Raw genomic sequence first — 10,773 nt, 5'->3', positions numbered from 1 at the left:
AAGCATCCTTAAAGTAATATGGAACATTGTACTTCTCTAACGTTACTTCTCTTATCCTATTTCTTACCCTATTCCTTCAGTCTGAAAGACTTCCAATAACACAGCTTTGCCTCTAGCAGTGCAGTTGTCATGATAATTAAAGAGTAGCAAAGTTACTTTTTAGCTTTTTACACTGAAATGAGGAGATCTTTCTTAAATGTATTTGTAGGTTTTTGAAATACAGGGAAGCTTTTCTAGGTTCTGGAAATCATAATACAAAGGGACAGACCCCACAGACACAACAATGCTAATTACTAGGCATAAATCTCCGTACTTCAAGGGCTATAATCTTAGAAGTTCTTGGGCTCCCAGACGTTCTGATAGCTGTAAATAGAGATTTTGGTATTACTTCTAAAATCCAATCCTTAGAAGGGTAATTCTTAGGAGCACAAATGAAAATATGTGCATATGGGTGCTGTAACTGAAATAGTGAGAGTATGAGCAATTTTGTGGCTGTCTTCAATGGTAATTTAAACCGATTCAGTCAAATGCCTGCACTGATGAATTGCTAATATTGACCTGATAAATGACAGACTATTGAATATCTCTGTAGCATAGGCTAACCATGCCCGGGTCCATTCCCAGCAGGTAAGTTGGAAGCGGCTACCCCATTTAGGAGGCTGAGAGAATTAAACAGGGTGGGCACAGGCAAACAATGCCAGCTGGCCTGGGGATTCATGAATGGACCATTGGATGAGTTAGTTCCCTGGTACAGATATCACCATCTTGTCCACTGGGTGCTTGGCTATGCATTGAGCACATTGCAGAATTGCAAGTGGACAAAAACCTTTCTGCACCAGGGAGGAGGAATGGGGCAGGAGGTGGGAGTCTGACAGCCTCATCAAATCTGATTTAGTTATTTCACACTAGAGGCAAAAATCCAGAGCCTGAAATAGGTGTGAGGGAACAGTGTTTGAAACCCACAGCTTATGCAAAGGTGGCATCCATATACAATTCACAAATTGTGTCTGCATGTATAGAGAGTGGATTTTATAGAGAGTATCTGTATTTGGGCCACAAGCACTGGAAACTCAAGGACAAAAGCTCCATGCAGGCTCTGATGACCTTTGTAGTGCTACCCCGAGAGGGAGCTCTTGCATTAAGTGCCAGATGGTAATAGGCCCTGAGCTGAAAATTCGCTTGCACCATAAGATTTTTGCTGTGCTTATGAAAATAAATGGACTACTGTAAATAGGCATTTTATCAATTTCCCCTGGTAACAGATAAGGATATAGCAAAGACAGGTAATAAGGTGTGTCATGTTGGCTAACTCTAAAAACCGATAGGGGAAGTGCTATCATTGTAGGCATTATACCTTTTACATTGTTATTTCACTTTCATAACACTTGTATCTGTGCAGAACAAGATTTGCTTTTATTTTATGCTATAAACTTAATGTTCATAATCCTCCATTGACGTTCACTCCCTGTTTCCTTCTATGATCTTGGCAATATGTGTAAAATACTACTGATCTCGCTGGATTTCTTTAGATCACTTTACTGTTTCCTATACAGAAATAAGAAACATAATGGAAAATAGGTGTGTGTCATCCAGGAAAGCTAATATGAAGTTGGTGGGGCTGAGAATCAGCATAGTGTTAATCAGCAGTGAAACAATGGATGAATTATGGGTGGATGGATGATGGGTGGATGAAAACAGAAAGGATTTTGGTAAGTTGCCTTCTGGAAGGGTTGCAAAAGATTTCACTGAGGCAGCCTTTGATGTACAGCCACAGATCCTGGAAGAGGTGAATGCAGGTCTATATTTCTAGTAAATTCTTATTACTGATACTACAATTTTCCAAGGTTATGTTGGAGGACAAATATAAACAACTGCATAGGCATTTACACAGGAAAAACAAATATAATAGAATAACAGCCATATGGGTTTGTGCACCATATTGAGTTGATAACTGAGTTATTAGAAATGGGACAACATTTAGTGGCAAAAAACAGAAAGCTAAGGATTGAGGAGTAGTTTCTAGAGCTTTTGCAGTGAGTTAGGAGCTTGCCTAGTTGGAAAAACAGACAAGAAAAAAGCAATTAGAAAAAAAATAATAATAATCTGGTAATGATCCTGTGACAGACTGATGTGGTGCAGCCATATAAAAAGAAAAATCATCCTCAGGGACAGGGAAGTAGTAAATGGTACTCCAGCAAGAGTTTACCTGGAATGTAATGTAAAATTATAGCCAGTCATGCAAATTAATTAAGCATGATGAAAGGCAGAGAAAGACTTTAAGATAATTAGGTGAAAGAAAGGTTATCTTCTGAGAGGAACTTGGCTTTCACAGTCTAACAAAAAGGAGGTCTATAATGTTGCATGCTAGTACACCAGAGAAAAGCTATTTGAGCTAATGATCACTGTTGGCACAAGAACAAATGGGTGTAAACTGGCCATTAATAAATTCATCCTGAAAAGAAGGTTTCTAAGCATCAGAGCAGCAATGTTTTGGAACAGCTTTCCTAATTGCAGCAAAAAAAAATAAAAATTGTTGTTAAACAGCATGATCACAACCAAGAGTAAATGATGTGATTTACCAAAATAGCAGAACTCTGATGCCTTCTTATGGCCTATATTACTAGAGAGAAGCATTACACAAGGTTTTGGGCAATGGAAGTTAAGATCCTGTACACCTAGATATGTTTCTGAATTCAGTGCGCACTTATATTCATTGTTGCTTTTTTTTTTTTTCTTGCCACATTTAATTCTCATTTTTGTGTCTGTTATTTGTAAACAAGAGTTTGTGCACTTGATTGTACATTGATTTTCTTCTTTTTAGGTACTTAGGTACTTTAGGTACTTAGTCATTAAATGTGTTTTAATTCTTTTAATAATATGTATAAATACCATTTTATTATTTCAGCACTACTTTAGACTTCTGCAAGATACTGTTAATTTTTTGGTTGCGTTGTTATGTTTCAATTTGGCATGCTGATGTGTAATGTCCATTCTCCTCTCTGCTTAGGTTTCTATTGGTTGCTATAGTTACCAGCCGTTCCTCCTCTCATGTTATTTATATAGGCTAAATTCTTAATGACCCTAAATGTGTTATCATATACATCTTGTTGTTCCTATTTTGTAGAAAGGCAAGGCAGTCAGCTTGATAGATGAGGGAGACTTCCAAAGAAATGAATATAGCTCATCTGCATGACAACGTTGATCCACAGTATGCATTGCCATATTTTTGAAATCCACATTAATAATAACCAAGCAAGGTGTTGCACATGCTGTAAAAGAATCTATCTTGATATTTAGTATTTAATCTATTAAAAAAAATGGCTCTCTTAACACACAGTTAGGGGACCAATTAAAAGTCTAGAAAAACTATACAAAGTTCCTTATGTAATTAGATGTTTCAGGGCATGCTATTAAGGGCCATCTGTTCTCCTGGTTGACTAAAACTGAGAAATGAGATGTTTGCTTTTGCACTTGGGGTTCCTCTGTCTGGAGTCTGTATTTGATTAGTGCTTTAAGGGGGTAGGGGCTGGATTTATTTATAATGGTCTTGATTTGCATTGTCTGTTAAAGTATGCTTGATTGGGTAGGATGTTGAACTGTGTAGCATGTTAGATGCTCTTTATTGTTTCAGTGCAAATAACTCTCTAAAACATTTTTTCAGTGAGAATCTCCCTCATTTTTCTCTTGATTACTTTCCTCTATCACCTGTTTTTTTGTTTGGTTGTTTTCTCTACCATTGATGCAATTTTTCCATGGAGTACATGGTTACAACTAGAGAGAAACCACTGACATTTCATGCATTTTGAATTTAGCTAGTAAAATCAAGAAGATCTCAATATAAAAGCAAACATATGCTGTAAAGTTACAAGAATGGGCTTACTGTCCCTTCTGTAACATCTGTGCAGTCCCACTGAAGCTAATGTAGAATATCTCAGACAGTAACACAGTGTAGAGGTACCCAAAATAACTTTTAATTTAGGCATTTCTGTTATTCTGCTAGCCTAGGCATGTCAATACCTTTAAGAGGAGAGCTCAGTCCCTTTGTATCAGTGCAGATTGTTCTCTACATTCTTCCTAAAGCAACACTAAATCCTACCAGAACAATGACACATAGCAGTACTTCCATTTAACGTTTCTAACAACTAATTGTTTCAGCTAGATTCTTCCACTAGCAAGACTTAAAGCCTACACCTGGCTCTAGAGATTACTTTCAAATATATAAGTTCATGTAAATAAGATCAAGGGTCTCATATGCTCTGCCTATAGGAAAATATTCTCAAATCTGTGCTGAGCCATCTGGTCATTCTGCTTTGGTTGGAGTATTGTGTTTCATTATATCTACTGGGCTTAAATATTTCATCCACTATATGTACAGCAACAGGTACAGTTATAGCACTATTCAGGCAATACATTTGTTTATTCAGTTACTGAAGTGCTATATTATATGAGGAATTAAAACTGAAAAATGAGTTTACAATAGAGATTGTTGCTGCATACTTGTCACTGCTCTAGCATCACCCTTAGATATGTTAGATATCCCTACAGCTTGCCCAGGTTGGAAGGCTTCCTGTCAGTTTTAGGAATGGTTATCAAAATCCATAAACAATTTAAAAACAGTATTTAAAGATCATTATAGGCCCTTAGGGTAGGATCATTTCACCAAAATTTACAGAAAGTTAGCTATCAAGCAGTGAGTTACTTACCTTTGGCTCCCTTTAGAGTCAGTTGAGAATAATGGGTTTTTCCAAATGGCAATTATTTCCCCCAGCTTAGGAAAGGTATGTAATTAGGTAGCTAATTTGTAGTGAGAAGAATCACCTAGGAGCCTGCATCTCTTATTGCTAAGAAAAGCTTGACTTTGACTTGTCTGTCTAACTTTTAGTCCCCCCTCCCTGAAGTTAACTTCATCCCCCCTAACAGCACATATGTCTCCTTGGCCCACAATGAGAAAAACTTTTCCTTTTTTCTTCTATTTTTCTTCTATTAATAGAAGAAAATTTTCTTCTATTTTTCTTCTATTAATAGCTGACTCTAGAGGTGTTCCTCCTCTCTCTTGAGGAAAAAGGGCATGCATTTTTCTGCGAGAGTGATATAAGTGCAGCCACTATGACCATGAAACTACAGCCATTTGTGATGCACACCATAATGAACATAGTAAAGTCATTTGAAATTTATTATCCATTGAGAAGGAGAAGTGGATACTTCCAGATGTAATTGGAAAGAGAATTTAAACTCCTTTTTAAAGAATGCTCCCTTAAATAAAAAGTTCCAATTTTTTATTTGAAATGAGTGAAGTTGCTTAAAGAACACAACAAAAGCTATTAAAACTTTGACAGATGTTCTGCTCTAGTGAAATGTAAAACTGTGTTAATTTTAACACAAATAACATAGAGATAGGTTGAGTATGTCAGAACTTTTTGTTATAATGCTTTTTCTGACTGAAATATTTCTTCATATTATTAATATAGTCATACTTTTCCCTCAGAAATTACTTTGTTTCAAAATTGAAATTATTCTATAATCAGAAAAGTGGGGGGAAAAAATGAACTTTTTCTGGAATTTTTATTTCAGAAAGTATTTGAAAGCATCAAGATTTGGGGAGAACCGAAATCATCCAAGAACTGGAATTTTCATCATCTCAGGCACCCTACTTAGAGATCATTTCGCAAAGGTCTTTTCATCTCAAAAATGGTCATGTCTGCTCCCTGGTGATAATGGACAGCACTTCCAACAGTTTTTGTAACATGGAGGATGGTCTAAGTCACTGCAGATTATATCACTGCTACATAGCAAGAGCACTAAGTTTATGGGTATTCTCATATTTATAATTTTCTGTGTAGTGTAAGAACTGTATTTTCCAGGTTCTTCAGTAGTTGCTGTGCTTTCTCAAAATTTAAAACACCTGATGAATCATTATCATGTTCCCTATTATTTTTCTTGATTTTATTGCTTTATACAAATGAAAATAAGTGGGCCCCTCAGCTTCAGCAAACCTGTTTATAAATACTTACAAGGGATGCATTTTCTTATAATCAAGAGTGAGTGGCTGGAGATTCAGTGAAGCTTCTGTTATTAAATGGCAAGTACACCTTTCCATTTCAATACTTTACCTAGAGACACAGCATATCCTTTGACCCTCAACATCTAAACTGAGACCAGGTTTTTATCTTAAATCTGTTGCAGATCTGGTGCAAAAATTCCTTGGTGATATCTGCAGCTCTCCATGCCACACAGTAGGCCACAGGAGATCAACACCCCCTGATCCAGCTGCAAGAATCTGTGAAAACTTGAGAGGTGTTTTCAGTGACTGACATGTAGGTGACTCCCTCTTCATAAGACTGCTCTTCCTGCCTGTCCCAAGAAGAGGGAATTGCCCATGAATTCATCTGTACCCCTCTGGCAGACACCTTAAGCCCCATGTCCAATGTTCCTCAGCATGACAAGCCCTAGAAGTCTGTGCCCACAACGCTGCTGTGTGTCCCCATGGGATAGGTCTGGGTTGAAGCAGCAATGTGGGTAAAAACACAGCACCCAACCTTCAGGGAGCAGTTGTCTAAAAGACACCGGGGGAGCTTCTGCATCCATGGGGTTCATAGCTTTCATTATTTAAATTTTGTTTTAGTAGAGATACAAATAGGTATGCATATGGGAAAACTCTCCTGTTAGCAGAATATTTTAGATTCCACGTTTGATCTTTATTTTAATCATGGATATCAAAAATACAGACTGAATGTTAAAGACGTTCTAACAGGCAGAAGGAAGGATGAGTGAGAGCTTAGCAAAGTAATACAGATCTGGAAAATAAGATTCAATGACCTTTTAATCACTGGCTTTCTGGGTATGTAAAGGAAGATAATTTATTTTCCTCTTGCTTCATTTTCTTTTGGTACAGTGGGGATAATACAACTTACTTTAAACCAGCCTTGCAGGAAGAAATGTTAAACATTGGCAGTTTATTACAGGTTTTGATCAAAGGATCACACTAGCTATTTACTTTGGGCAAGTAAATTACATGTGTGGAAGCAGAATTTCAATTTAAAATAGGTCATGAAATGATAATGTGGTAAGGCACTCCTCTCTGACTCTGATCAGAGAGTACCAGAGGACCTGTGGTACTCTATGAGACATCTGTACCATGAGCTAAAAAAACAATTGGACGTTAGAGAGCCTTTGACAACCTTCAGAGGAAAAGACGAGTTATCACTTTTAAATCTGAAATTATACATAATTACATTCTCCTCCCTCAGTCCCCCTGTAGTTCCAATTAGAGTTGCTATTTCTCACTTCCTCTCCCAAAGCGTGGCACAGTGCCGCTATGCATTATTGAGCAGCTGCCTCATTTGACCCCAGAGGTGACTGTTTTTTGGGCTGGAAGAAACCAGCCATACAGATTCCTTGACTACATCACAGAGATATTGTGACTGGCTTAATTAGATAATGCTCAAGAAGTGTTGCGAGATACTTGGATTAAAAGAATTATATAAGGCCAAATTAATTATGAGTATTAATACAATCTTGATCTAAAGAGTAATTTGAATAAAGGATAAAATAATAATGAGATCTTTGTGAGTCACATACAAGAGTGCTTTGCCTCTCCATATAAAATATCTCCCACATCATTTAAAATGTTTCTGCGGAGCTGAGTAGGGCAGTGCCGCTCAGAAGTGACAGGAATATGTGCTGCTGAATGTGAGTCATAGTTGAACTCCAACATTCACTCCTTTGTTTGCATTTCAGGCATAAGACACCCTGTTCCCTACTACAGAATTGCCTGCAGCTACCTTGATAGAAGGGGAAATGAAGAACCTGACAGGCAAAGGGGGGTTATTGGGTTTTGTTGTGAGATGTGGAGGATTGTCTTCACTCCCTGTGCAGATCCGTGGTAACATGGCACAGCCATTCTTGGCCTGGGGTGAAACTCTGACATTTTCAAATTCAAGGAAATCTTTCCATTGACCTCAGCAGAACCAGGTTTTCAACCACTTACATATTTTATTGTCATGTTCTTTCATGGAAGGAAATGTGGAAAGGCTGGTAATTACCTGAATTTGTGTAGCCATGTAGACAATTTCCCTACAAAAATTGTAAGTGAAAAATCAGACTGAACTGATCTGAGTGGTCTCCAAATCTCTCTTGATAGCTGGGTGGCCAGTACAGCTTTCCTCTGAAGCTCTTTGCTTGGTAAGGTTTATACACTTTGGGTGCACCTAGAAAGTTTGGTATCAGATTTATTTTAATGAAATCTGAATGTATGGAGATTGGATTTCTAGCTCTAAAGTTTTTATATTTCTTAGGGTAGATTCTTTTGATTAAATATACATATCTACATTATATTGAAGATATCTGCTTTAGGCTGAACTGAGTTTCTCCTAGATCTGCACTGACTCTAACTGGAGTCTGCAGTAACTAACTACATTCAGTCATGTGGATTTTTTAGTTTTACACTTACATTTCAGTAAGTATTTTAGTGTTTTAATGAAATAGGGCTGAAATACTGAATTATTTAATGTTACTAAACTAGTTAGCACAGAAATGTGAGCAAAAAATTGTATTTTAACTTTAAAAGCAGTGTATCTCTGCAGATTTCTTCCTTTGTTTACTACCTAACAGAATATTGGAATTGAATAACTATTGTCTTTTCAGGTATTGGACAAATATATCTAATGAATAGTCTTCACACAAACTTCACTTATAATACCAGATTTTCACTTGCAGTCTTCCTTGTCATGTAAAACTGGAGTTGACTGAGTATAGCAGAGCATAGAAATGACATTCTGAACATTTAGTTCTAGTCCTTTTATTTTTGTTTACTTCTCTGCTTCATTATAATGAGATAAACATTTCTGTGTGCAGAGGATTATAATTACTCATGTCCATGGAGCAGCTCACTAGAGAGTATAATTATTGCTCACATTTTGGCTCAAGGCAAGAATTAGACTAGCTAGCCTGACACGGTCATGACTCTTACATTTTAATTTGTTCACCTCCTGGTAGCACCCAACAGATCACCTATGCCTCTCCTAATTTTTGAATACAGAGATGAAACTCCTACCTCTTTTCCTTGTTTTGTGAGGATGCTCCTCATTTCTCAGAATGAAGTTCACCTTATGAATAAATAAAAATGCAGAGCTGTCTGAATGGTCACCTGGTGCAGAGATGGGGGTGGCACACAGGGCATTTGGCCATGCATGCGGCACAGCCAATGTCACAGAAATGTCCAAAACCACAAAGACATGTCCGACACTGCGAGGTGCACAGGGAATTCTCTTTTATGAATTCAGCAAGGACTTAGGGCAAGCTACCAACCTAGCAGGGCTGGAGAGATCTATTCAGGTTAGAGATGACGTATTGCTCATGAGCTACATGTCGATTGAGAATCGGTTTGTGGTAGCTGCTTGGGCTGCTTATAACTCCTTGAATACAGAGGGCATGGCCAGAGAGTCACCACCTAGAAGAAGGAGCTGTTCCTTTACTATTATATGGCGCATTATATGCCTGTGCATGACTGACACTTCTGGTTTCTTTTATTTTGTCTCTGGTACATGTTGTCATTTCCTGAGAACTCAAATGCTTCAGTCCAACAAGTCTTCAGGGTTTAACATCGTGTATCTGGTAAAGTAAGTGTATCAGTTTGTACTACCCTTTGGGCTAAACTAAACAAGTTAAGCTTTATCAACCAACAAAAACCGGCAGTGCCCATTCTTTGTCTATTAGTGGTGAATCCTGAGCCTTTAAACCACTGAAAAACACCAGGGACTCAGACTTTGCCAGGGCTGAATGACTCTGAGTTTGTGGGAATATTTTTCTCCAGACAAGGGAGCCCTGACCAGACCTCAGATCTTCATTGTGGGAGAATAATTTGGGAACTACAGCCCTAGCTATAATGCTAGTGTCAGCCACAATATCTCCATGAAACCGTGGTAAGGTAGATGAGTGCATGTAGAAAAGGCTTTTCTACTCTGCTTGCTGTGACGGAGAGAACAGAGCAGCCACATCTTCTATACCCTTGGTTGAGATCTTTCCTTTCACTGTCACCATTTACAGATGCCTGCCCTGACTCCAGAAAATAAAAATAAATAAATAAATAAATAAATAAATAAATAAATAAATAAACGAACACATATCCACCTTGAAGGTAGGCTAAGGAAGTACAGATTTTCTTACTTCCATTCTTTTTCCTATGTGTGGTTTATATTTTATTGCAACACTTTTAGTATTAGTTGCCACACATGGCCATTAGGAGCTTTTCTGAATGTGACATCTCACTTTTTTGCTAAAGTGAAACAGGATTATAGTTTTTAAATTCAACCTAGGTTCAAAACTCATGAGAATTCCACACAAATGCAATTTTAATGACTTAAATGTACCACTTATCTCATGCCTAAATGTAGCCTCAAACGAGTCATTTAAAAAAAATAATAATTTTTCAGATAATTGTCTGCATTACAAAAATGCTGGAAGTGGTAAGAGTAGATTGAGCAAGCAAGTTGCAAATATCCCGCATTCTGTTTCAATAACTCTTTGTAGCAAATATTTACAGAAAGTGTAAATTAAGAAGTTTATTCTGCATACTTTAAGTGCATTTTACCCATTTCTTTTATAAGACATCTCACTCTAGAATTTCAGGTGGTTTTACAAAATTGCTTCAAAAGCAATGATTCTGTAGTGTTTGCATACACTTGATATATATCTTTTCAATTATTTGTTCTTGTCCATCCTTTTACCTACAGAATAAAGACTGTTTAAACTTTTACTAAGTCAACTTGTAGTTTC

At 37.3% G+C, this 10,773-nt stretch overlaps 1 protein-coding gene across 1 annotated transcript in view; it reads left to right on the top strand.

Annotated features, from left to right (window-relative positions):
• Positions 1 to 604: 604 nt before the first annotated feature.
• The window catches only part of MEI4 (meiotic double-stranded break formation protein 4), a gene marked incomplete at both ends in the record, with an annotated part of 110,163 nt that continues 99,994 nt past the window's right edge, over positions 605 to 10,773 (top strand). Inside the window, one exon of the mRNA XM_082756184.1 lies at positions 605 to 627. Coding sequence (XP_082612310.1) covers positions 605 to 627 — 23 coding nt within the window. The remainder of the gene's footprint in view (positions 628 to 10,773) is intronic.

Source organism: Aythya marila (genome assembly GCF_965140915.1).
Source record: "Aythya marila genome assembly, chromosome: 3".
NCBI lineage: Eukaryota > Metazoa > Chordata > Aves > Anseriformes > Anatidae > Aythya > Aythya marila.
Note: the sequence above shows the minus strand (reverse complement) of the source record. Positions and strands in the feature narration are given on the sequence as shown.